This window comes from Pangasianodon hypophthalmus, chromosome 17 (genome assembly GCF_027358585.1).
Source record: "Pangasianodon hypophthalmus isolate fPanHyp1 chromosome 17, fPanHyp1.pri, whole genome shotgun sequence".
NCBI lineage: Eukaryota > Metazoa > Chordata > Actinopteri > Siluriformes > Pangasiidae > Pangasianodon > Pangasianodon hypophthalmus.
The window spans coordinates 10,434,178-10,460,593 of NC_069726.1; the positions used below are offsets into that span (position 1 = coordinate 10,434,178).

Genomic DNA, 26,416 nt, shown 5'->3' on the forward strand with positions numbered 1-26,416 from the left:
ATGGATTTACACATTAAAAAAAAAAAAAAAAAAAAAAGAATAAATAAAAAAGAATGCAAAATGTTTCCTAAGTGCTATAGATGTAAAGTTTCTGTAAAGTTATTTTTAAGTTATTTATCTGGAGCAGTTGTTGTGAAGGACACTTTACCAATATTTGAAGTGTCTTTTACCTTTTGCATATTTGTAACATCAGTGGAACACAAATGGCAACCCAACTGTGGAATCATCCTTGCACAACATAGGGCAGAGGGAAAATATTTGACATTAAAAACTTTCAATGAGCTTAATCCAGGCTTTTCATTACTGTTTTAGTCAAGACACCTTGAATATGAATAGCAAGTCTATTCACTCTGCTTTGACCAAAATATGTCATCTTTCTTTGATTGTTTTTGTCATGCCTTTATTACACACATTTGTGTTAAAATTCACCTATGGATGAACTCAGTGCAAAGCAATTTAATAATGTTATTAAATTATCTCATTTGTGATCATGTGTCTTTCCTATCTAAAGTCAATAGCCAGGCAAATTTGATTCATGTTGACTGCTCTTGGTTTGTTATAGCCAGCTATTAGAATAATTGTTGCAAATGAAATCAGTCAGTCTGTTTATTGTGTTCAGTAAAATTATTATTAACATTTTATTTTTCTTTATTTTTAAAAATTGGCCCATTAAGTTAGTTTGAAAGTATTGCAAACAAATAACTGGGTGGAATGGGTGGGAGCAGGACTGAGAGAAAGAAAAATAACACATAGCACATAGCTTTAACTGATATTTCACAAACTACTATGGCAGTAACTCTCTGTACACACCCAACCACCAAAACTGGATGCCTCCCCAAACACAACGCATCACAAATCATCTTGGAAAAATGTCTTTGACTAATGCACAGCATCAGAATGAAGGAGGAAATGACACTAAGCACTGATAAGATGATGATTTTGTGACTTTCCTGGCTTAAACTCTGCAGTCTAGGTATTACAACACTTGTAAGCTTTTCCTGGCTGTCAGCATGGCTATGGTCATTAGTCAACATCAGGCCATTGGGCTCTCACTGTCTAGTGGCCGCTCTTCCTACTCAATCTGTTGAGGCTTAAAAATCGACTGCCACTAATCCTGTTTATGAAGGGCTTTTCCAGTTGAGGGAAGTAAGAGTTGTCTTCAGTCTTAGTATGAAAAGAGGACAAACAATCTGATTGTAGAATGCTTAGGCAAGCATAGTTTTAAAAAGATAGTTATTCGTGCAGGAGCTAATGATATATACCTTCGTTAGTCAGAGGTTACTAAGAGTAACATTGTAGAGGTGTGTAAATTATCCCAAGGTGCCCTATCCCAATATGGCATGGCGATGTAGCTTACAGCAGGGTATGGTCACTGAACTGCTGGATGTCCAGGTGGTGCTCCGAAAACAATATGGGCTTTATAGATAATTGGAGTAGTTTTGAGGGCAAGGCTGGCCTGTTAAGGCAGGATGGTGTCCATCCCATTCGGGAAGGTGCTGCTCTCATTTCTTGTAGCATAGCACATTGTCTCAGAACAGGCAGAATAGTTAATTGGTGAAAACACAGAGCCAAGGCCAGGGAGCAGACAAGCAGGCTAAACTGACCGTCTGCTAGCTGCACTGAGTCATCACTTAGGTTCCAACATATTGAGACTATGTCTGTTCCCAGAGCTAAACAAAAATGTAGAAATACTCAGAAAGTTTTTTATTTTAGTAACCTAATTAACATAAAATTAAATCATACCGAATGCACAGCCAGCACCTTTAATCTGAAGCTAGGTTAGATCTCTTACATCTAAAGCACTTATTGTTAATGAAACTATTACTGATCAAGAGTTTATAGGCCATATTCTGAATTCCTTTGTGAATTTGCAGATATCATCGCCAACCTGGTTGTTTCTTTAGACAAAGCATTAATTGTTGGAGACTTTTGGAGACTATTCATTTTGATAACCCAGAAGACCGTCTGAGAACAGAGGTAGTGTCCATTCTAGATTCAGTAGGGGTTAATCAGAATGTAATAGGACCCACTCATAGTGGTGGTCACACTATTTAATACTAACATTCAGATTAAATATAGCAAATATAGTCACACTTCCTCAATGTGAAGCTATCTCAGATCATTAACTCATCTCATTTCAAATGTGTCTTAATCATAATGTACACACCTTGCCATGAATGTACATTCACGCATTCACGTCAGCAACCACACAGTTTTATCAGTTATCTTCCAGAATTACCAACCATGATTTTATTCCGAAGAACTTGACCAGGCAACTGAATGCTTAGAGTCAACATTCCGCAACACTCTAGATAAGGTAGCTCCACTTAAAAGAATAAATAATTAGAGAGAAATAGCTGGCACCCTGGTATAACGATCAAACATGCATCTTAAAACAGACCACTCGAACAATCGTAAGCTTGGGACTGTGATTGCTGTGGTGGCTTTGGGGCTGTGGTTGCCGCGAGCAGTTTTGCACTCGGGTCTTGATAAGTGGACAGGGGATAGGTTCAACAAACCAGACTTCTTGTGAAAACTCTGATGAATTTACTGCTTGAACAATTGCACTATTTGTCCATGTAGTACAAAGTTTAGAAGGGATTTATTTATAATTGCACTATCCGTTATCACCCAGATGAGGATGGGTTCCCTTTTGAGTCTGGATCCTCTCAAGTTTTCTTCCTCATATCGTCTCATGGAGTTTTTCCTTGCCAGCGTTGCCTGTGGCTTGCTAATTAGAGATAAATTCATACATTTACAGTCTTTTGATTTACAACATACAATTTACAATATTTTAATTTAATTTAATTTGAATGTATTTATTTCTGTAAAGCTGCTTTATGACAATGTCCATTGTTAAAAACACTATACAAATAAAATTGAATTGAGAAAGAGAAAGAAAAATAACACATAGCACATAGCTTTAACTGATATTTCACAAACTACCATGGCGGTAACACAGTTAATCTAATCTGTCTCTGTACACACCCAACCACCAAAACTTAATGCCTCCCCAAACACACGCATCACAAATCATCTTGGAAAAACTCTTTTGACTAATGCACAGCATCAGAATGAAGGAGGAAATGACACTAAGCACTGACAAGATGATGATTTTGTGACTTTCCTATCTTAAACGCTGCAGTCTAGGTATTATATTATATGAATTGAACTGCTGCCACAATGTTGAAAGCACACAATTGTATAGAATGTCATATAGAATATAGAATGTACTGTATGCTGCAGCATTATGATTTCCCTTCACTGGAACCAAGAGGCCCAAACGTTACAGCATGACAGTGTGCACAAATTGAGGATCATGAAGACAGGGTTTGTCCAGGTTGGAATGGAAGAATTCAAGTGGCCTGCACAGAGCCCTGACTTCAACCCCACTGAACACCTTTGGACTGGGACGCTGACTGCGCCCCAGGCCTTCTGACCCTACATCAGTGCCTGAGCTCACTAATGCTCTTGCAGCTGAATGGGCAAATCCCCACAACCATGCTCCAAAATCTAGTGGAAATCCTTCTCTGAAGAGTGAAGGTTATAACAGCAAAAGAGGTTTAAATCTGGAATGGGATGGGTATGATGGTCAGGTGTCCACAAAGTTGGCCATATAGTGCATCTTCAGAGACATTAAAACAAATATCCAAATATCGGCATCTGTCCAATATTTACCGGATAACGCCGGATTGGTATTATACTGGATTTGACCTTCCAAAGTGATCCACTAATATTATTTTTATGTATGTTACGAGATGCGTGACGCTTGCTGACAATTCATGTTAAAGTCATGTAGCTTTGTTAGAAACAATATTTTCATATCTTCAGAACATCATTAGCTAAACGAAAACAATGGCAAACACCAATATCTTTAAAAAGCACCAAAAGACCCACCAATATCTTTAAAAAAAAATGTTTAAAAAAAGGTAGGCCTGATGCCCAAAAAAAAAAAAAGAATGGCAAAAGATTTCAGTGGCCTTGAAATAAAAATCAACAACAAAACATGACACGTGACAAAAAGTATTGGACAGCTTGTTTCGGTTACAGGTCCGATTCCTATGTGCAACATCTATGTTGCTCTCTGATTGCTTCAGAAGAGAGGTTACCTTCCTCCACCAGCTTGTCTACATTATTTATCACCATGCAACATGTCCATGCCTGAGTGCATTTGGTTCTTGAGGTGAAGGAGCGAGAGGACGTATGTGAGCGGGGAGGTGATCAGTCTACATCGATCGCACTAAAAAAGCGCCAAGCATCAGCAGTTCACCTTCAGTGGGACGCAGCGCCCAGACGTAGGGCCAAGCACATTAATCAAAATGACTGTGTGGCGTGCTGGGCAGAATAATGAGACTGGAAGAAAAATCCCAGAACAAAAGGCTGCACCCCAACGTCTGGACAGTGGTCTCAAAAACACATATTGTAGCTGCTGGAGGAACGATGCCTGATGTGAAATAGGGAACATGAGACCATATTGCCATTAAAGACATTCTGCCTGATTATTTTTTGCTTTTTTACCTTTCCTAATTTGGCAAGGCTTTTTTCCTATTTTGGAAAGGAAGGGAGAGAGGGAGGGAGAGAGGGAGAGAGAGAGAGAGGGAGACAGACAGACAGACTGAGGAAGGGAGGAGGAGGAAGAGAGAAGAGGGAACAGTTGAAGAGGAGAAAGAAAAACACCCTTGGGGATTAGAGAAGCAGTGACTCCACCCCTCTGGATGACAGACAGGCGAGCGAGCGAGCTGGCTGGCTGGCTCTGAATCCAGGAAACGGTCAGCACCGTAGTAACAGGCATGCAGCATAGTAGCCTGTTTCCATGGCAGCCAGGCCTTGGATACAGGCCACCGGTTGGTCTGTGCAGATTGATTTCAACATCCGTGCTGCTGTTGTTATGCTGCTCCAGCTCTCGAGATTGGGAGGGTTCGAGAGGATCTGTCTGCCTTTCTGGCATAAAGTGTTGCTAGGCACATTAGACAGGACCTGTAAACAAAAGACTTTGCCACACCTTTGATTAAAGATTAGTGAAATTATAAAAACTGTGACGGGAGGGAGGAGGAGTTGGAGTCGGGGGATGGGGGGGATGTTTTGGGGATGTTTTAATCCCCAAAATCTGGCAAACAGAAGGAAGTGAATAAACAAAAACAATTCAGTAACAATTTTTTACTTAATATACAGGATTACAAAATATGAGCTTATCTGAAACATCCTCATGCAAATAATAGAAAATAGAAAGCATAGAAAGAGATAAACAACAACAGCAAACAACATATTATTAACAATTTTGTGTGTGTTATTGGTTTGATAGTGATATCATGTGACTTTCCAGATTTTTACCAAACAGAGTTTCTGAGTGCAAACAACATGGTAAACTGTAGTAAGCCTTGTGGCAGGAACAGAAGACAAACACCTGAAGAACAACTCCAAGCTAAGTGCAGTTCTCATTAAGCCGTCCCAGACTTGCACTGGAGGTCAACCTCGATCTCCAAGAGCCGCTGTCCTATTGTCACTGCAAGAGATTTTATCTGCAAGACAAAAGAAATAGAATAGAACAGTGAATAACAGTCTAATGCTTTGCTGTTCGCCTCTCTACACTTTAGGTTAATGAGGGAATAAAAGCATAAAATGGAAGCTGTTCAAATTAACAAAAGATCTTAAAAGTAAATAGCTAAAGGCATTTTTGCATTCATTGTCCCTGAAAGAAAGTTCACAATTAATCTAGAATATGCCATTAAGGGAGACATGCTTGACTGCACAGTCATAATACTGGGAATACAAAGGAGAAGGTCTTTTTTTGACAGGGGCAATTATTTGCACTTGATTTTTGAAGTGATTAAATGGTAATATGAATCAGTGTAGTAGGTGTGATCAGGTGCCATCACTGTGCCTGCTTCCATGAGGATGAAATTCTTGAACAGGTCCTAACGGCTCTTTGTTTGGCCTATAACAAAGAACTTTTCTCTGGCCAGAAACAGCGCCATCTACTGTCCGAGCCCAACAACAGAAAAACTGCACATTTGTGTTCAGATATTTACACCGAGTGTGCTGTAAATGCTGGAATTATTTTTGTTAGGCAGATCAGTAAAGCAGTAATAAGATTCTTATAAAATAAAATGAAACTGACTTATGCTTACATCACTCTCCCACTCTCTGTTGAATAATGTTATTTACATTATACATTATATATCTGTGACCCATATCTACAACAAAAACTTGGAAATGAGCACAAATTTTCTTTCAAACTCTACTACAATCAAGGCTCAATTTCTGCTCTGGTGTGAGTTTTATTTCTATTGGTCTCTCATTTAGCAATTTTGTTTTCAAAACGGCCTAAACCCTTCTACACAAGCACACAGACTAAATGACAGAAGAGAGAATTCTCCATGACAGGAACAGCAGTACTACACTTTATTCAGTAAAGAGAAATGAAAAAGAATTACTTCTACTACAGCTTTCTTCTCAGAACCAGAACTCAACAAGTGAAACTGATAGAGGGAATAATTTCCCTCAAAAAAATGTTTGAGGGAATAATTTCTATAACTGCCATTTACATGTGCAGATATGTTTACTTTTTCATTGATTACTGATTATATTATTTTTTCTATTTAAATGTTCCTTTATTAGGCTTACCTTGGTCATCTGTCGCTCAACATTGTCCATGTACTCTAATGTCACAGGCCTTTCTTCTCTGTCCACTGCTGCCACCTGCTGGTCAGGAGAGCCTAAAACATAACTACACAAAGTCACAATTTTAGGTTTAGTCTAGGTTAAGAGAAATAAGAGTAATTTTTTTTTAATCTGTCAACTGTATGTGAGACCTTTTCTAAAGAAGACAGTGTAAATTACATTGTATTCTCCTTTTTAGTCCACATATACATCACTCGTTACTGCTTCCACAAGTAGTGAAAAGTTTGCTCTGTTGTAATGTCCAGGCTCCCAGCCCTGGTCCTAGAGCACCCCCTGTCCTGCACATTTTAGTGTTTCTCCCGCTCTAATTCACCCAATTCAACTCATCTAAAGGGGGTAACTCCAGAACCAGGGTCAGGAACCTGTGTTGTAGTGTATTTTCCATTTACAGCAAATATGATTCTACCATTAGCCACTTGGAAATATCTGCAAAAATAACTGATTATCTGTTGTACCAAGCTGGAATGTTTCCATTTACCTCTCAATATTTTCAACCATGAGACAGAAAATGGACCTCTTGTAGTCCAGTGACTTTGGAGTGGACATGTACATATATCCAAGGTTGAAGCTGCAACCACGACAGGTGAGATTCACAGCAAGGCTAAAAGAAAAGGAAAATGACAGTGAAAATGAGAAATCTGAACCATTCTTCTGTCTAGAATTACCAGGTTTAGCAGATCGAGCAATAAAACATGACACCACAAGTTGTCTCTGTGCCGGCCTTGTTGCCTCGGCTAACTACCACCAGACAGTTCAATAAGATGGAGGACTGAAAACATCATCTGACACCTTACCATCTTAGTTCTTCACTTGTGCCAGAGACAAAAGGTTCTTTTCCAATCACAATGTTGTCGTTAACACCTGAAAACAGAAAACAAGTGTCAGGTTAAGACAAATACACTACTACTTCTTCCGGCTGCTCCCGTTAGGGGTTGCCACAGAGGATCATTGGTCTACATATTTGATTTAGCACAGTTGGATGCACTTCCGCTGGATGCACTTCCTGACGCAACCCTCGCCAATTTTTATCCAGGCTTGGGACCAGCACCAGGAGTGCACTGACGTGTACGGTTCCCTGATCAAACCTGGGCCTAACCACTAGTCTTCCAGAGACCAAGACAAATACATTTACAATACAAAAAAAATAAAAAAATTTGAACAGAGCTTAATAAACTCCAGCTTTTTGAATGTTTCAATCCAAGATCATTTTAGCCTAATCTCTGTCCACCACATCGGTAGTGTAAGGGTGATTTCCACCAGTTCCACTATATGTTAGGTAGATTAGGTTGAACTCATAGACGACCCAGAAGTGGAGACAGGGCAGGTGGTAGATGTAGGCTACTCCACTGGGGACTAGTAGTCTAATGTCATATGACTTGTATGTTAACATGGATTTCCTTGCTGGCTCAAACACAGGGTAGACCATTTTTGTCAGCTGGTAGGTTTTCCAGCTTCCTTACTACTCGAATAAATTGACCAATAAATGTTATAGTCTTAATCTAATTGCCTTACTGTTGTGCTATTTTCTTAAAAACAACATGTCTGTGTTTCTTTAGGAGTAGTAATTCAGAAACTCCTTCCTCTCTACCGGCTAGCAAAGATGGTCTGCCAGTTTGGCCAGCTCAGCCTGTCTGTTAGCAGGGATGTAGCTGAATGTCCAAAGTCAGTAGGACTGTAACTACTCTGTGCTGCTTCTCCAGTATTAAAAATGAGGACAGTTCAATAAATTCAGGTGAAATTAGCTAGTTCAGCAACCTTCAAACTCTCCAGCGGCTAATGTGAATCCGTACAGAGGTTATATGAGAGGAATATGGAGAAAGTATTTGATTATCGTACGCTTTAGCAGGATCTGATTCTGCTCGTCGTCGCTCCCGGCCCATGAGAGCGAGTCTCCGAAAGGCAGCCTGCATTTTCCGCACAGAAAGATAGCAGGCGCGTCGCTGTCTCCTTCTCCATCGTCTTCCACTTTACTGCTGCTGTCAGCCGCAGATAAACCCTCCGAAACCACGTACGTGTCATCTTTATGGCTAGCGTGGTCGAGTTGCCGCGCCATTGTATAAGTGCGAATACGAGTTGTTTACAAAGGAGGTCAGAAATGACTGAATCTGCGCGCGCGGATTCGGTTTTCTTCTTCTTCTAAGGTTTATTGGCGGTTGGCAAACCAGCTTAGGTGCTTTACCGCCCCCAACTGGATAGGAGTGTGGCGCACCTAAAGGAGGTATTTATTTATTTATTTATTTGTTTGTTTAAATTTTTAAAAATAAAAAAATTGTGTATTTCCAAACTTCCATCCATTCTGTATACCGTTTATCCTACACAGGGTCGCAGGAAGCCTGGAGCCTATCCCAGGGAACGCAGGACACTCACACACACTATGGACAATTTAGAGATGCCAGTCAGCCTACAACTAATGTCTCTGGACTGGGGAGGAAACCAGAGTACCCTGAGAAAACCCCCGAAGCATGAGGAGAACATGCAAACTCCACACACACAGGGCAGAGGCAGGAATCGAACCCCCAACCTTGGAGGTGCAAGTGCTACAGTGCAGCAGTCCATATTTCAAACTTAAATCCTGTTATACAAGCCCAGTAATCTTAGATAATTTAATAACATAGTATATACTTTCCATTGTCCTGGACCACTTTTTTTTTTTTTTTTTTTTAGAAGACTTTGCATTGTAATATTGATTACACCCATAGCGAGTAGCTTTTCTTTAAGTTCAGATCTTTTAGTTTCATACGCTGTACAGTGAAGGAGCAGCACATGTTCCACTGTCTCTGCTTGGATGCAATACATAGATTGTCCTGTTTCATGTTTTCCTGTTATAAATAGTGAATGATTTAGGCCTGAATGCCCTATTCTAAGACTAGTAATAATTGTATCCTCTTTTCGTTTATTATAGACTATCCTCTCTGTATTTCATATGTAATATCTTGTCTTAATGAATAATGTCCACTTGAGAGGCTTGTTAAAGCAGAGAGAGAGAGAGTTAGTATATAGTACCACATTTAATGGCTAAACATCCTCCACCCAGTGAAGGGCTAACAAGATTGCTATCAATTCTGTTGAAAAGACGGATATAGGATTTGTTGTACTTTTCTTCTGGCCGATGTTAAATTTGGGACTGTGTATTGCTGCAGCTGTGTAACCTGACATAGGTCCTTGGAACCATTTATAAAAATGTGAAGTGCTGAAAAATATACTTGATCTAAATGTTGCTTAACAACAATTTCTTTGATATTGATATTTTGATATTGTGTAAGTCTAGACAAAAGTAATGCTCCTTCTAGATCCCAAAAAAGGAGTTGAAGTTCTGTTTCACCCCTCCTAACCTCCAGGGGCGGTGTTTTAACACCTGTATACCTTCTTGCTGACACATGCTGAGACTCTACCACAAAGTCATGTGTTGTATGTCTGACATAGTATTTTGCAACAAAATACGATTGGCTATCTGCTTTTATGGACATGTCAGACCTGACTGTGGACCTGTGATATCAGCTGGCAGGTCGAGGGGCTCTCCCTCATACCATGCTCACTTCCTCAGACAGTGGAGGATGTGCTTGCAAACTTAGTGGGTGCTGCTAACATGCACTCACAAATAGGAGTGGGATGCCATTTTTATCTGTATTGACACCAAGTGGGGCCTCCCTAGGCTCAGCGCCACAGGCTGCAATGTCTAGGTTAGTGGGTTTGTGGCTAAATCACTCATAGCTAATGTACTCTGTTGACTGGATCATTGGCAGCAAGATTGACTGAGATTGGAGCCAAACTCTCCATTTTCTGATTTTCTCAGCTAAGCCTTTATTTTAGTTTTTGCTCAGTAATTAATTCAGTTACCATATCCTCCACTATCTGAGTAAGTATCGGACCTGTGGTTTTCACTCACTATTGCTTCTGGGTGGGTTTCTCTCAGAATAGCCTCCTTGTTGTGGACCACTGAATCGCTGGTTCCCACCAGTGGTAGTCTCAGCTCCAAGTGATGAACAAGCTATAATGAAGGATTTATGCTCATGTGGTCAATGCCTGAGCTCTCTGGAAGTTGAGGACAGGCAGGCATCAGTTCTGTGCCTGATGCATTGATCAGCTCGGAGAAGTAACTGTAGCGATACTGAGACCCAAATTTTGAGACGCATCCAAACCAAGTGCCGCAGCCTAGATGGTCTGCTAGCTGTGAATGTTCATGGACAATGATGGATGATAAGCAAAAAAAAAAAAAAATGCACAGACAAGATTCAGAGTCTCTTTTGAGGCATATGGATGACCTACTGTCAGATGTGGCTAGGCTAAAATTGATTTCTATATTGATTTCTATATTGTTTGAGCTGAAGACATGAATGTACAGCAAGGATTTGTGTTTGTCAGCAGAGTCTTCAGGATAACCCAAGAGCCGATCCACCTGCCTACATCTATTGTCTACAGTACAGCTCACAGAACCAAATCCACTGGTTTGTGCAGACCAACCACAAAGGTACAAAGACTACACGGTTCCACAAAGGTTGTGCCAAATTGCAAAGACTACACTGAGAGCAAAAGTAGGCTCCAACTTATCTATAGCACTACACCCAGGCTCCTTGGCTCATGCTCTAGCCAGCATGACTAATGGTGAGAAGGTAGGCCTGGGCCACATGCCTGCTGTTGATTCTTGCATCGACTCACTGGCAGCTTTGTCAGATGAAGTGTTAGACTCAGATGCACACTACCCAAGTGCCGAGTGCAGGTGCATGTAGGGTATTCTCAACAGAGCTAATGATATTGCCACGTGCAGGGCACTTTCAGACAACCCGCTATCAATTTTTCTACTTGTGCTGGATTGGTCGCTCCAATCAGCAACAGTTAAACCCTCTGTGATGGAACCGACTGAAATCACACTTCTGGTAGTGGGACTCTTTTATATTACTTGTGCAGGACAACACCCATCTGCATCTTTTGTGTTGAAAGGTCTTTGGTTTCCCCGATTATAGATGACAAAAGGATTTTGCATGTGTACAACCTCGTATTTATACCCCATGGTCAAAGGCAACAACAGAGCAACAACAAAGGCAAAGGCAGCAACAGAGTTTGTGAGGACTGAAATAGAATGAAAAAAAAAATCATTCTATAAGGATTACAGTTTGTTTGCATTCCATGCAAGTGTCAATAATTTTGAAACATATATTTTTAAGGGAAAATACTTGTTTGTATTTGAGTTGTTTTTACGAGTCGGCTTTTTTGTTAGAATAAAGGTAAATTGGCTGCTGATTCTTCTGTTGTCTGTCTGGAAAGTTTGGATTATTGTGTGTAATATTTGTAATGTAGATCACTGGAGTTGCCCTTCAATTGGGGCTGTAGCTATTTTTCATTCTGAAAGTAAATGTGTTCTAAAGATGAACCACATTATTCTAAAGTACTTTTTTTAATAATAGGCAAATCATTAAAAATTGAAATAATTAACAATTATTGTTCCAATAACTATTGTGCCAATATTGGCTGAAACGCTGGACAGGTACTGAATTAGACCTGGTGTATTTTATGGCATTAATGCATTATGTTGACTGACACAGCACAGTTTGTGCACATGAACACAGGACATAACTTGCTTAAATGCATACTGGCATTGTGTATTTACATTTATGGCATTTGGCAGGCACCCTTATCAAGAGGGACTTACATTTATCTCGTATATACAACTGAGCAGTTGAGGGTTAAGGGTCTTGCTCAAGGGCCCAGCAGTGGCAGCTTGGCAGCAGTGGGATTTGAACTCATGACCTTCTGATCAGTAGTGATAATTGTTCTTATTGATATCATAAGAAAAATGGAAGGACGGCATGACGGCGCTGCAAACAGAAAATCCAGGGTCCCTCGTTCAGTCCTGAGCTCCGGTTATGATCTGTGCAAAGTTTCTGTATACATTCTCTTGGTATCTGTATGACTTTCATCTGAGTCCTCAGCTTTCCTCCCAGAAACATGCAGGCAGATGGACTTGGTACTCTAAATTGCAAATGAGCGTGCTTGGCATCCCATTCCAGTCTCACGCCCAGGATTCACTGCAACCCTTACCAGGATAAATCAGTAACTGAAAATGAATGAAAACTGGGGAAAATAGCATCAGTACATCCTTTCTATAAAGCAAAAGAAAATGTCTGACAGCTGACAGAATTCATTTGACTGTTTAGCACCTGTTTTTAGTACTTATAGACTATATGGAGTGGGGGGCGGGGTTTGCTAAGCCACTAGGCTGCTGTATGCAAATGATCCTACTCCACTTTAGCCTATAATCATGGGAGGCACTCAGTGCCACGCCCCCTCCAGTCCTCAACCGAGAGTTATGTTATTCTTTTAAACGTTGAAGCGTGACAGGAGTTACGGTACCGTCGATGGAAGCTCACAGCAGAACTCAGCTCTGACGGAAAAAGCAGGAAAACCACCTGACTCGCTGGGAAACGACCTTTACAGGACACGTTTCACTTGTTGCGCACTTGTTATTTTCTCCCACTGGGACCGAGTTACTCTGAAACATGCGTCTCTCTGTCATCCGCGGATGTTCTGGCTCCGAGCTCACGGTCTGAGTGAATCTGCTAAAGCACCGCGTGTGAGACAAGGCACACATTCCTGAAGCTGAATATAATACCGGACATCTGTGAAAGGCACAATCAGACAGGACAGGTTATTAGAAAATCCCTGAGCTAAGCGTAGGCGTGCTTTTTTTTTAAAAAAAAAAATATTGGAATTCTTGGCCAAATCGCTGCTGGATGGCTTTAATGGAGCTTTAACAGAAAGTCCGGCGCTGATGAACGTGAACATGATGTCGGCGGAGTCTGCGAGCGGCTGCGGTTCCCACAGAGCCGGCGGCTGGAGCTTGCACATTCTCTACAGCGTTCTCCTCCTGGGGAGTGAGGAAATGCACGGACTCTCCGACTTCTCAAGTTAGTACAGCCTGCTACTTCTTCTCCGTGAAATCATGATGATAAGTGCACTGGTCAAGAGGGTGACGTCACTGCGAGCTGTTTGTAATATAATCAAGTTATTTATGATGAAGGAAAAATAACTAGCCGAGATAAAGCGATTAAAGGGATGAGTCATGAGTTACGTTAAGAATCCCACCCAGCAAAATCCCCGCTGCTGAATTAACCCTTTCAGCACGGAAATCAACCCCTGCGCTGTCGGATTAACTCCTACTATCATTATCATATCGTCACAGGGGAATATGAAGCACTTATTGTTAATATGATGAAAGGAGAAGCCTGATGACGTGATCAAAAAGCTCTACAGGTGCATGATAGGTAATGTGGGACATTTAATAGCTTAATTAAAGCAAGCAGTTGATGTAAATTCACTTTATTTTTGCTTTAAATTAATTCTTTCAGGCCTTTAAATTTTTTTGTAGTTTTATACACACACACACACACACATACATATATAAACTACAAAAAAATTAAAGGCTTGAAATAATTATATATATATATATATATATATATATATATATATATATATATATATATATATATAGAGAGAGAGAGAGAGAGAGAGAGAGAGAGAGGATTTTTATATATATATATATATATATATATATATATATATATATATATATTACTGTGCAAAAGTCTTAGGCACCCTATTTTTTTCAAACTTTGCTATAGATTTTTATTTTATGATTTCTACATTATTGATTCAGTACAGAAAACATTTTAGATTCCGAACATTAGTTTTCCAGCACAAAATTAAATGTTACAGAAAAATGTTTGTATGTCAGTACAGAAAGCAGCAGATTACATAAGAGACCTTTTTTCAGACCAAAAAACAGAATGAAGGCTGCTGGGTTTCGCTGCAAAAATAAGAAGCAAGTGTGACAGTCAAAGTCTCCAGAAGAGCTGGAGCTGCTTCTGCAAGATGCTCAGTAACACTTACAGCTCATTTCCTTATAAAACTGCACAAATTGTACCTGAGACTTTCATTTATTACTGTTTACTGCTCTTTATAGTGTTTTTTTTAATGTAGAAACATTTAATTTCATTATTTTTGAAGGCATCTTTGCTCTACAGCATTTCTTTGCATGTGCCTAAGACTTTTGCACAGTACCGTGTATATATATATATATATATATATATATATATATATATATATAACATTACAGGTTAAGTGTAAGATGGTCCACTTTATCATGCATACAGTATAGTAGGATGAAGTGGCTAGAGCATTTCTAATAGCATTACATGAGAAAAAAAAGCTGTGAAATTATTGTTGTTTTATAAGCAGGAGATACCACATTTCAATACCTACCTAAGTTATGAATATTAGGTCACTTAAAAGTATTAACACTGAGAATAAATTTTGATAGCCACCACGCCCACAGTAATCACACCTGGCCAACAGAGATTTTGATTTAAAAAAGTTAGTTTAATTTAGTATTTTTTAATAAATGATTTCCCCCTGACCACTAAATAGCAAAGTGAGAGAAAATATTAAAAGCCCCACTTCACCTGATGACGTCATATAAACTGAATTTGTACTAGAGGATTTTTAAGAACAAACAATTCAGGTGAAAATAACAACATAATAATATATTGAATCTCTACTATTTTAGGTGCTGATCTAAACAAATAGTTTAATAGCCTCTGTGCACTGCTATAATAAGTTAACTTCCTTCATGCAATTTAACATGTGGTCCAGGTCTATGCTAAGAAAGCAGCTGTAAACTGTAAACAGGTTGTACAAATATTATTCTGTACATTTTCCCACTTTTTTGCCCTTACATGAACACTACAGGTGGTAATTCTATTCACAACCACTTCTCACTTCACTACTACAAAAGTTAATCCAACACTAATTCCAAACTGGCACTTTTACTCTGTAGCAGTTGCTGAATGCTTGTAGTTCTGTTAACACTGGATAACCACTTGGTACAGTGAATATCACTCAGATAACTTCTTGTGCATATGTGCCCTCATGCTGACAATTTTCAACAAAGTCATGACTGTATAATATAGTATTTGCTATAAATACTGTTGGCATACAGCCATTTTTCACTGGAACATTTTAGGCAATTTCCCACTATAATGGTGCTGGACCTGAATGATAGAATGATAGATGATGTCACTAACAGAACCACATTGACATACCTAATTAGTGTTCTCCTGCTAACCACCAGGGGTGGTGAATATCACCTGGATAAAGTATGTCACAATATCATGAGGAATCGACTAACTAATCAACTAGCTTAGGACTGAATGGAAATGTGATCATAAATGACTACTGCACTCACACCCCTGTCAGGGGCTTATGTTAAACTTGTAGAATATGGAGAAGGTGGTTGGTGACACCCAGGTAGCAGTAGTACTGACTTTGTGTTTTGCCATGCCTCTAAGTAATGTTCATAAGTTGGGGGCGGTCATGGCCTAATGGTTAGAGTCGGACTTGTAACCCAAAGGGCTTGGGTTCAAGTCTCAGGTCCAGCAGGGATTGTGGGTGGGGGGGAGTGAATGACCAGCGCTCTCTTCCACCCACAATACCATGACTGAGGTGAGATCGAACCCCCAACTGCTTCCCGGGCGCCACAGCCAAAAAGGCTGCTCCGGGTGTGTGTTCACTACTGTGTGTGTGCACTTGGATGGGTTAAATGCAGAGCACAGATTCCGAGTATGGGTCACCATACTTGGCCACACATCACTTCACTTCACATAAGGAGGAGACACTCGTCACAGAGTGCCATGTCATGGTAGGGCCCAGGTATCGTGCCAAAATTATGGGATGCAAGCCATTTGCAGAACAGTTTCCACCTAAGTGCATACAGGGCTGTGTAGTTGGGGCTCTTGTGTTAAGGGGTGATTCCTGGACTGCTATGTCACAGTCCTCAAACTGCACTTCCCTTCAAGGGGCCAAACTCATAGGAGTAGGTAACCTGACCAAGGTTACTGAATTTCTACATCCATTTGGGACGACAGGTCTGCTCAGGAAGGAGGATGCAAAATGTTCCGATCATGTTCCGATGGTCCGATCATTTTGGGGCCACAGGCAACACTACCACCACATCTGTGTGGCAGTTCCTCTCCAATAGGGCACAGCTTACAAGCAGATACCTTTCATTAAAAAAGCAACTCCAGTGAGCTAGAGCTTCTGCACCTTTTGCTGACACAAGGTCATGTCTCTGTAGTGTTTGGGGTTTAGCTTCAGGATGATAACTCACTTCTGAAAGTCTCTTAATTCCCACAGGCCCAAGGAACCTCTGTGGCTGCAATGAGAGATCATTTCGTCCTCAACAGGAGCTGGTACCACACATAGTGGTCTGTCCCAGATGGACTGCTCCCTGGTTGGGGGCACATAAAAGGCAAAAGGGTCACCTGAATATACCTTGAGAACACTCATAGTTCTAGAGAGAGGCAAAATGATAGGAGTTTTAATTGGAAATGGACATGGAAAAATGCATCACCCAGATTCACTGACACGACCAGTCCTTCTTTGGTGGCAGTAACTTTGGAGTAAAAGTAACTTTGGCAGATTTTGCAGATTCAGGGTCCCAAACCTACACTTGGTGGCATGTATAAACAAGATTGTTCAAAAGCTGTCCCACGTCCTGGCCTCTGTGTTCTACTGTAAGGTGTTGATCAGCTCCTCTACAGAGGGATCAATGGTTGTAACTTGGAGTGATCATTCCAATACAGGCAGAAAAATGCTGTTGAATTGCCTGTGTGTGCTAGGGGTTGCATGACTATTAATTTTTATGAGTCTAGCGTGAGCTCTTTTAGCTGGCAGGCTGTAAACTAGATGAGTGGGATTGGATTGTGACATGCAACCCGTGGCACTAAATGCACTTTTTTGTACAATGCTGGTCACTATGGAATTCACTATGCCACAGTATAATAATGTAATTTAAATTTGATTGTGTGTCAGATAAAAAACATCTGCACTTCATACAATGAAATATCAATTTAGCTTGCTTTCTTTATTGTCTGCCTGCATGTATTTGCCGTTTACCTCACTGATTTTGTTATTATAACTATATTTAACTATTGTAACTATGATTATATAACTATTCTACAGCTCTATACAGCAGTGACTATTAGTTGACTAGAGGACTAGTCTATGTAAAAGCTTGTACGCACCATATGTGAGGTGATGTCAGACAGTCTCATCAAAATGTCATCCAGGTGTCTGCATTTGCTGCTTAAGCAGTGTACATTTTGATGCAGTACTTCATCTGGTGTCACAATACACGTGTGAATGGCAAGCATTTTGAAGGGAGTGATGACAATGCTGGGGTCAATGCCAAGTTGGTGCTTATCCTCTGAGAGTGGTTGTACAGGCACAAGTCTTGCAGTATGGCTTGTTAGTCACTTAAAACCAAAGCTGTGTATTGTGGAGTTGATCTAACTTAGTAGCTAACCAAGAGAAGAGGGTGTAATGTACAGAAAGAAAATCTCTCATACACAATAGCTGTATGTAGCCACAGGCCCACAAGTCTTTGAATATCAAGGGATGTGGCAGCTGGGCAAGGCGTTCTATGCTTTGTTCTGGAGTATACTGAGCTGAAACCACTCTGGCTCCTGTATGTGTGGTTGCGGAGTCCCACTAACTTCACAAGCTTCATAGGGAAGTGTGGCATGGCAAAGGAGGATCACTCAACCACATTAGTGGCACATGTTCACAGGCTCACAGGTCAGCAGAACGGAAGAACAGTTTGTAGCTACTTGTGTACAGCATAGTGAGCTATAGCTAATAAGGATAGCATACTAATGAAGGAATCCAACTCACTCCACCAGTTACAGAGTTCCAAAAGTATGAAAAATTCCATGCACCTCAGCTGTGGAGATAATAGAAGATGATAGGAGTCTGGTATTTATAGCAAATACTGTGTCATACATTAATTTCATGACTTAACTGGAAGATCTTGACATGTGCGTGTATGTACAAGGTATCCAGGTGATATTCACTGCGAGTTAAGAGAGGTGAAATACAATTGTAAAACCTCATGTGCTAAATAAAACTTTCTGTGTGCAAAATAAAATACAAGTTTTTTTCCCACAATAAAACTTCTCTGTTGCCCAGCTTATTTATTCAGGATCATCATCAGTCACTCAGCACATGCCCGTGATGGTGAGCTTCTGCTACTTTCTTGCCCCCGCCACTCCACCATCTCTGTGCAGTCTGCCTTCTACAGGCCGCACGCACCTCTCACATACTGCAATGCACCTACAGCACTGCAGGTGAGAGCTTTTAATCATGCACATAAACATCTGCAGGGTTGAATTCATTCTGTTGTGTTAAATTTATGCCACTAGTTCTGAATCTGAATATATATCAACACAGGTTCTTTATACTCAGTACCAGCAGTGTTAACTCTGTAAGAGTTCAATAATGCAAGTGCTGAATGAACATCTCTGCAACTGAGTTAACTTTTATTGTGCTCAATTAACTCTCTTAATGAACAATGTTGCACAATATTATACAGTGTTCATTTGTGGCAAAATGAACAAAAATATGACATCCCTGAGCACTGTATTAGAAAACACTACCTACATGAACACTACACCTATGCTGCTTTATCAGTACCATACTGAAAAAAAAACAGTCATCTCATTTCCCTTGTTATTATTTTGATTATATCTGTTAAAGCTTGATATTGTGTTTGAGGAACAATAACCCAATTTAGGTTTGTCCATACAACATGGAAGAAAAACACCTTAACAAATTCTTGCTCAGATCCAGCTCACAGCATGTCCAACCTGTCTAGACAAAGAAAGAAAAAATACAGACAGTCTTATGATTGCAAAAGAGATTAACATTATGAGTGTAGTACGATAAATCAAATTGGCATATGTACCATTGTATAAATGGCACAAGATAAGTTAATAGTGATTAACTTAATTTAATAAATTCACAGACTCTCTACCTATGCATCACGGACCCATAGAGGTCCCTGAATCCCACTATGAGAACCATTAGTATAGGACACCAAAACGCTTTTACACATATCGGAAGCCTGGATAGAGCAAAAATGAGGACAGTCTAAACAAAAGTGAAGTGTTAGGCAACTAGCACTAAATACACTACAGTTTAAGATTTTTTTTTCTCAAACAGAAGATGCTATCAGAATGCCAAGGCCGGAGAAACTGTCAAATCTTGGTTAATTACCGCCTGTTTGGCAGTGACCCCTGTCCTGGAACCACCAAACACCTTCATGTGTCATATAGCTGCAAACCCAGTGAGTACAACCCATGTGCATTGTATACACTCACCAACTACCTTAATAGGAACACTTTTACACCTGATTATTCATGCAGTTAACAAGTCAGCTAATCATGTATCAGCATATCAAGGCATAAAATCATGCAGGTACAGGTCAAGACCTTCAGTTAATGTTCACACCAGACATCTGAATGGGAGAAATGTGATCTTAGTCACTTTGATTGCAGCATAGTTGTTGGTGCCAGACAAGCTGGTTTGAGTATTTCAGAATCTCTTTGGATTTTCATGCACAACAGTCTCTAAAATTTTCACAAAATGGCACAAAAAAAAAAAAAAATGAAACATCCAGTTTGGGCAGAAACATCTTTTTGATGAAAGAGGTCAGAGGAGAATGACTGGTTCGTGCTGACAGGAAGGCTATGACAACGCAAATGACACTTTCTGCAACCATGGTGAGTAGAAAAGCATCTCACAATGCCAAACCTCGTCAAACCTTGTGGCGGATGGGCTATAACAGCAGAAGAAATGTTCCTCTTCTGTCAGCCAAGAATAGGAAGCTGAGGCTACAGTGAGCACAGTTGAAGATTGGTCTTTTTTCAATCTTCAACAGTCCAGTTTTGGTGAACCTGTGCCCACTGTAGACTCAGATTCCTATTCTTGGCTGACATGAGTGGAAACCAATGTAGTCTTCTGCTGTTGTAGCCCTCAAGACCTCAAGGTTCAACATGTTGTGCATTCTGAGATGCCTTTCTACTCACCATGGGTGTAAAGAGTAGTTATTTGAGTTACTGTAGCCTTCCTGTCAGCTCGAACCAGTCTGGCCATTCTCCTCTGACCTCTCTCAACAAGGTGTTTCCACTTGCAGAAGTGCTGCTTACTGAATGATTTTTGTTTTTCGCAGCATTCTGTGTAAACTCTGGAGAGTGTTGTGCAAAAATCCCAGGAGATTGGTAGTTTGGAGGAATACACGGCATCAATGACTGGCTACATCAGCAACTGCATAGATGATGTGACTTCCATCACCACGTGCAAACCAGAAACCGTCGATGACTGCTGAAGTGTGCTAGCTACTGAAAACCTGAGACACAGATTTCAGATCTGACAACAAGGCAGCCCTCTGCACAGCAAGGGCCAGTCTGTTCTGGGCTATCAGAGAGGCAAAGCACAACTATGCCTAAAGAATCTCCAGTCACTTCCTAAACACCAAGGACACATGGCATATATGGCAAGATATTCAGGCCATCACAGACTGCAAATCTCCATCACATGTCTGTGATGGTGATGCCTCACTCCCAGATGCACTGAATGGTTTCTCTGCATGGTTTGAAGCACAGAACATCCTGCCAGAGGGAAGACCACCCCAAATCTGGATACTGGACTTTTTGGTTCAGGAGATCCCAGTCCAACACCACCTCCAGCACCACCACACTGAACACCTGCACTCCCCAGTGTATGCTGTGTGCTTAATCCACTGCTGTTTACCCTGCTGACTCATGACTATGTTGCAAAGTACAGTTCAAAAGATCATTGGGGTCTCTCTGCCCACCATTGACACCCCATACAATAACCACTGCATTCGCAAAGCCACCAGCATTGCAGACGACCCTTCTCTTCCCTTGCATGGAGAAGGTGCCAGAGAACCCCCAGCCTCGGCAACAGTTTCTTCACTGAGGCAGTCAGATTACTCAACACCTAGCTGCATCCCAGTGGTCACCTGGGCTAGTCAAAGCCCTAACCCAATATGACTCACTATCCTTACACAGCTGCACTTTACAATGCTGTATTAGACACTGTTTATTTATGAGTCTCCTTTTTGCTGCTAACATTGCAGCTACATTGCTGCCAATATTGCTGATTTATTGCTGCTACGCTATTCAAGAGTTTACAGCCCATTGTTGCAATAGCTTCAAATTCAAATTTTATTGGTCACATACACAACCAGGACGATGTGCAGTGAAATGCTTTTTTTTTTCGACTGTCCATGACATAATAATAGAATTTACATAAACCAGAATTTACTTCAATACAGGTAGGAAAGGAAAAATATAAAAATATAGAAACATGATAAAAGGGATTCAAAGAGATACAAAGTTTGGTAGCACTGTAACACTTCCACTGTATTTTGAATAAGGTGCAAATACGTGCAGTTGTTTGTGCAGTATATGCTGGGCAACATCAGGCTGAGGTACTGGGTGCTATGCAAACAAGCCCAAGCCCTAGTCCTATGTGTTGTCCTGGTTGAGGGCCCGAATGGCCTGTGGGAAGAAGCTCCTCCTCATTCTCTCTGTGTTGGCCTTCAGGGAGTGGATGTGCTTCCGTGACCACCTCCCTCGACCTTGCTCTGAACTGCAGCTTCCTGCTTTAGCCTTTGTTTGTATCTAGACATGAGGAAGATGGCGGCATGGTCCAATTTCCCAAACGGTGGGTGAGACTGTGCCCTGTAGCTGTTTTTGAAAAGAGTGTAGCAATGATCCAGTATCCTTTCACCCCTGGTGGGGCAGGTGAGGTGTTGGTGGAAGTTTGGCCCTGCGCATTTGAGGTTGGCACTATTAAAGTCCCCTACCACAATGAACGCAGCATCCTGGTAATGAGTCTGGTGTTGAGTGAGAGCCTCATATAGTTCACATAAGGAAGTGTCCATGTCCGCCTCAGGTGGAATATAAACGGCACTGACTATGACCAAGGTAAATTCCAGAGGAAGGTAGAAAGGGTGACATTTGATGGTCAGGAGCTCCAGGTTGGGTGTGCAGGAGCATGTGAGAGGAACAATGCTTGCGCTGTCGCACCAGCTGCTGTTTACCATCAGACACGATCCACCTCCCCTTGACTTCCCTGACTCTGTTGTTCTGTCCATGCAGTAAAACAAGAAGAACTCGGCTGGCTGGATGGTGTAGTCCAGTACCACTGCTTTCAGCCATGTCTGGGTGAAGCAGAGGAGGTTGCAGTCCCAAATGTCCCTCTGGAACTTAACTTTTTTTAACTTCCCACACAACACCTTTTTTTTTGTCTTTTGTAGTCAATATGCACTCCACTGTGAATCTATTGTCCTGTGTATTCACAGTTCTATGTATTTATTGCCTTGCACTCATCTCACACTGTTGTGTATTTGCACTTGCACTCACTGAGCACTTTATTAAATATACACTGTACTCATTCATGCATCTAATCAGCCAATTGTGTGGCAGCAGTGTGGTGCATAAAATCATGCAGATACAGTCCAGCAGCTTTGGGTAATGTTCACATCAACCATCAGAATGGGGAAAAAATTCGGGTAATGGTTCGAGCTGATAGGAAGGCTACAGTAACTCAGATAACCACTCTACACAATTGTGGTGAGCAGAAAAGCATTTCAGAATGCACAACACATTGAACCTTGAGGTGGTGAGCAGGAGACCATGTCGGGTTCCACTTCTGTCATCCAAGAACAGAAAGCTGAGGCTGCAGTGGGCACAGACTCACCAAAACTGGACAGCTGAAGACTAGAAAAACGAAGCCTGGTAGAATGAATCTCGATTTCTGCTGAGGCACACAGATGGTAGGGTCAGAGTTTGGCACCAACAGCATGAGTCTATGGACCCAACCTGCCTTGTGCTGACCATGTGCATCCCTTCAGGGCCACAATTTACCCATCTTCTAATGGCTACTTCCAGCATGATGATGCACCATGTCACAAAGCGAAAGTCGCCTCAAATTGGTTTCATGAACATGACAATGAGTTCAATGTTCTTCACTGGCCTTCCAAGTCATCAGATCTGAATCCAATAGAACACCTTTGGAATGTAGTAGAAAAGGAGATTCGCAACATGAATGTGAACCTGAAAAATCTGCAAGAATTGTGTGATGAAATCATGTCAACATGGACCAGAATCTCAAAGGAATGTTTCCAATATCTTGTGGAATCCCTGCCAAGAAGAATTGAGGCTGTTTTGAGAGCAAAGGGAGGCCCTACACAGTGTTAGTATAGTGTTCTTAATAAAGTGCTTGGTGAGCGTATGTAGTCTTGTTTACTGTTGTGTGGTGCACCATGGTCCTGGAGAAGCAATGTGTACTAGTTATATAGGGGAATGACAATAAAAACCCACTTGAAATAGTCAAACCAACCCATCTGGCACCAACAACCATGCCACAGTCAAAGTGCCTCAGATCATCTTTTTTCTCCAATCTGATGTCTGATCTGAATAATAAGTGAAAATATTGACCTGTACCTGCATGATTTTTTACATTGCACTGCTGCCGCTGATTGGATAATTGCATTAATGAGCAGGTGTACCCGTGTTTTTTCTCTTATTAATCCAGCTGTGCTTTTTTTTTTTTTTCAGTGGAAACTAAAAACAGAACAAGATGTGAGGGAGATCAAATGCTGCTTCACTGTAAGTACCCAAAATTACTGAACATCTACTCGGCCGTGTATGGGCGGGAACTGGGAGAGAAAGCAGCTTGTCTTACAGAGGAAGAGCAACCACCTCCCTTTGGTGAGTCACTCTAAATCCAAACAGCTAAATAAGTTGCTCCTTTTTTTTTTTTTAACATACAGGCTCACTTAAAGAATTTAGGCATACGCCTGATGGATTTCACATTGACCCAGATACCTTTACTTTTATGTTAACCTTATTATAAACTTATATTAAATTTAAATTGGTAGTATGAACAATATGTATGGAATCAGACACAAAAAAAAAATGTTTGATGATCGTCTTGATGGTAGAATCACTTTGATTTCATCTACAGGTAAAAACTGTCTTAATAATAATCTTAAAATAGCCCAAACAAAACATAAAGGTTAATAATACTTATCCATGCTCTCAAATATTCAGTTTAATTGTGTTTTTAACTGTGCTTATGTTGATTTGTGTTTAACAGAGTGCTTGTATCATGGAGCCCTAGACACAGTAAAAAACTTGTGCTATGGAAAGCAGCGATGTCTTTTTATCATTAATGATCAGCAATTCAGAAATCCCTGCATGCCTGAAACAAAGAAGTACCTCAGTGTTGTCTACTCATGCGGTATGGGTACAAACTATACATAGTAAAATATAATAATAATAATAATAATAATAATAAAATGTATGTAAAGCCTATACATACCTTGATTTAGTTCTGGAGTTCCTCTACATGTGCATTGATTGAGAGTGTGGGAAAGTGAAGTTGCATGAACCCCATCTGTCTTTTTTTGTTGGTTTTTTTTTGCTTATCTATACATTTCTTCCTGAAACACAATGACAAAAATAAAAATGCATGTTGTTCAGGAATAGAGGCAGAGAAAGCACATGCCTTTAGGAGACTTCATGTGCTTCCTGTAGGACTTCCGCCGATTGGTTAAAATACCAAGCTTTTGTTTCTGATTGGCATTGGGCACTTTAAATGGAGAATAGGATTACTCATCGGCCTCTGGAGATGGTGTATTTCCGTGCCAGAGTGATTCCTCAGGCGGAACTGTGAGAGTTGTTAAAAGTTCACCCTGTGCTCTTCGAACAGTGGATATTTAATTTCATTGAAAAACCAAAGTGATTTAACTTTGCTTTGGTTTTCTTTCATAGTTATAGAGTAACATATCAAATGTTTTGCATATTTTACAGAAGAAAATGTAAGCTCATTTTACATTTTTTTAAGGTTCATTTGTTGATGAATAACACTTTACACTTCCCCATTCTACTGACAGTTCCACAGAGTTTACTCAAAGAGGCTGACCCCAACTTTTTCCAAACTACCACAATTCGTCAGGAGACCACCAAGGCCGGTGAGGACGTGTAGTTAAATCATTTGTGGATCCGATGTATGTGATCATGTAAATGTGACTGTGTGATTTTTATTTCGTATTCACAGGGAAACATCCAGATGTCAGAGAGTCCAGATTGCCAGAAAAAAATGGCATCCTTGTGAGCAACTCTCTTATGGCATATGGATACATAATAGGTAGAGCAAGTCTGGGTTTCCTAGTACAGAACTATTACATTTATTGTTTTAGCAGACACTTCAATCCAAAACCATTAAGCCGTCCTGAGTATTGGTAAAATTAAGTGCACTTTACTTTGTAGAACATCCTGAAAAGGCTGGCCTGCTCTTCGTCTCGAGTGTGTGTCTGGGACTGTTCCTTGTCTTGCTGGCCATCTCTATGAGGATAACCTGCTCCAGGCATCTTGAAGGAGTGAGCTGTCTACACAAGAAGACAGCCACTGTGGAACCAAAAGACGAAGATGATGATGAAGACAGTGATGATGAAGAGTCAGAGCCATTGATGGACAGCTCAGTGATGTCAGAGGTAGGCAGGAAGGTGTATTGTTGGGAAGAGGCAATGTACACGACTGAGGCAGCAGAACTGATCGAGAGGCTGGAACGACGAGAGATGATCATCCAGGAGATCAGGATGAATGCATACCTCAATGGCACTTCCTGCACTCTGCACTGATACACACCAGCTGTTTTGCTGGCTAAAAGGATGAATACATGTGAACGTGTTGAAATCAGAATATAGAAGGTTAAAGGAATCCTCAGCTGGCGTGATCACTATGTGATCATTAAACAAACAGATTTAATACTTGTGCATCTTTCACAATTCACTGTATGCTTTTATTATTAA

At 40.7% G+C, this 26,416-nt stretch overlaps 2 protein-coding genes across 3 annotated transcripts; one reads left to right on the forward strand and one right to left on the reverse strand.

Annotated features, from left to right (window-relative positions):
* Positions 1-5,142: 5,142 nt before the first annotated feature.
* On the reverse strand, positions 5,143-8,829 carry mis18a (MIS18 kinetochore protein A). The gene is made up of 5 exons (XM_026941977.3): positions 8,518-8,829; positions 7,476-7,542; positions 7,160-7,282; positions 6,625-6,727; positions 5,143-5,519 (listed from the first exon to the last, which is right to left on the reverse strand). The coding sequence occupies exons 1-5, from the start codon at positions 8,732-8,734 to the stop codon at positions 5,439-5,441; spliced, it is 591 nt and encodes a 196-aa protein (XP_026797778.1). The 5' UTR covers positions 8,735-8,829; the 3' UTR covers positions 5,143-5,438.
* Positions 8,830-12,979: 4,150 nt separating this feature from the next.
* On the forward strand, positions 12,980-26,297 carry eva1c (eva-1 homolog C (C. elegans)). 2 transcript variants are annotated; one of them, XM_026941990.3, is made up of 8 exons: positions 12,980-13,583; positions 18,700-18,857; positions 19,732-19,855; positions 24,159-24,311; positions 24,700-24,843; positions 25,499-25,576; positions 25,663-25,752; positions 25,875-26,297. In XM_026941990.3, the coding sequence occupies exons 1-8, from the start codon at positions 13,448-13,450 to the stop codon at positions 26,243-26,245; spliced, it is 1,254 nt and encodes a 417-aa protein (XP_026797791.2). In that variant the 5' UTR covers positions 12,980-13,447; the 3' UTR covers positions 26,246-26,297. The 2 variants fall into 2 exon arrangements, with proteins under 2 accessions (XP_026797791.2, XP_034168620.1); XM_034312729.2 differs by lacking the exon at positions 12,980-13,583 and adding an exon at positions 13,596-13,940.
* The last annotated feature ends 119 nt before the right edge of the window (positions 26,298-26,416 follow it).

Excerpts from the sequence above, each read along its gene's own strand:
- mis18a (XM_026941977.3), bottom strand. The coding sequence starts at position 8,734 with ATGGCGCGGCAACTCGACCACGCTAGCCATAAAGATGACACGTACGTG. Across the intron at positions 6,728-7,159 it reads ATGGTTGAAAATATTGAGAG|TTATGTTTTAGGCTCTCCTG; the intron begins GTAAATGGAAAC and ends GACTTTGTGTAG. Across the intron at positions 5,520-6,624 it reads TTGAGCGACAGATGACCAAG|ATAAAATCTCTTGCAGTGAC; the intron begins GTAAGCCTAATA and ends TTTGTCTTGCAG.
- eva1c (XM_026941990.3), top strand. The coding sequence starts at position 13,448 with ATGAACGTGAACATGATGTCGGCGGAGTCTGCGAGCGGCTGCGGTTCC. Across the intron at positions 19,856-24,158 it reads GTCATATAGCTGCAAACCCA|TGGAAACTAAAAACAGAACA; the intron begins GTGAGTACAACC and ends TTTTTTTTTCAG. Across the intron at positions 24,312-24,699 it reads AGAGCAACCACCTCCCTTTG|AGTGCTTGTATCATGGAGCC; the intron begins GTGAGTCACTCT and ends TGTGTTTAACAG.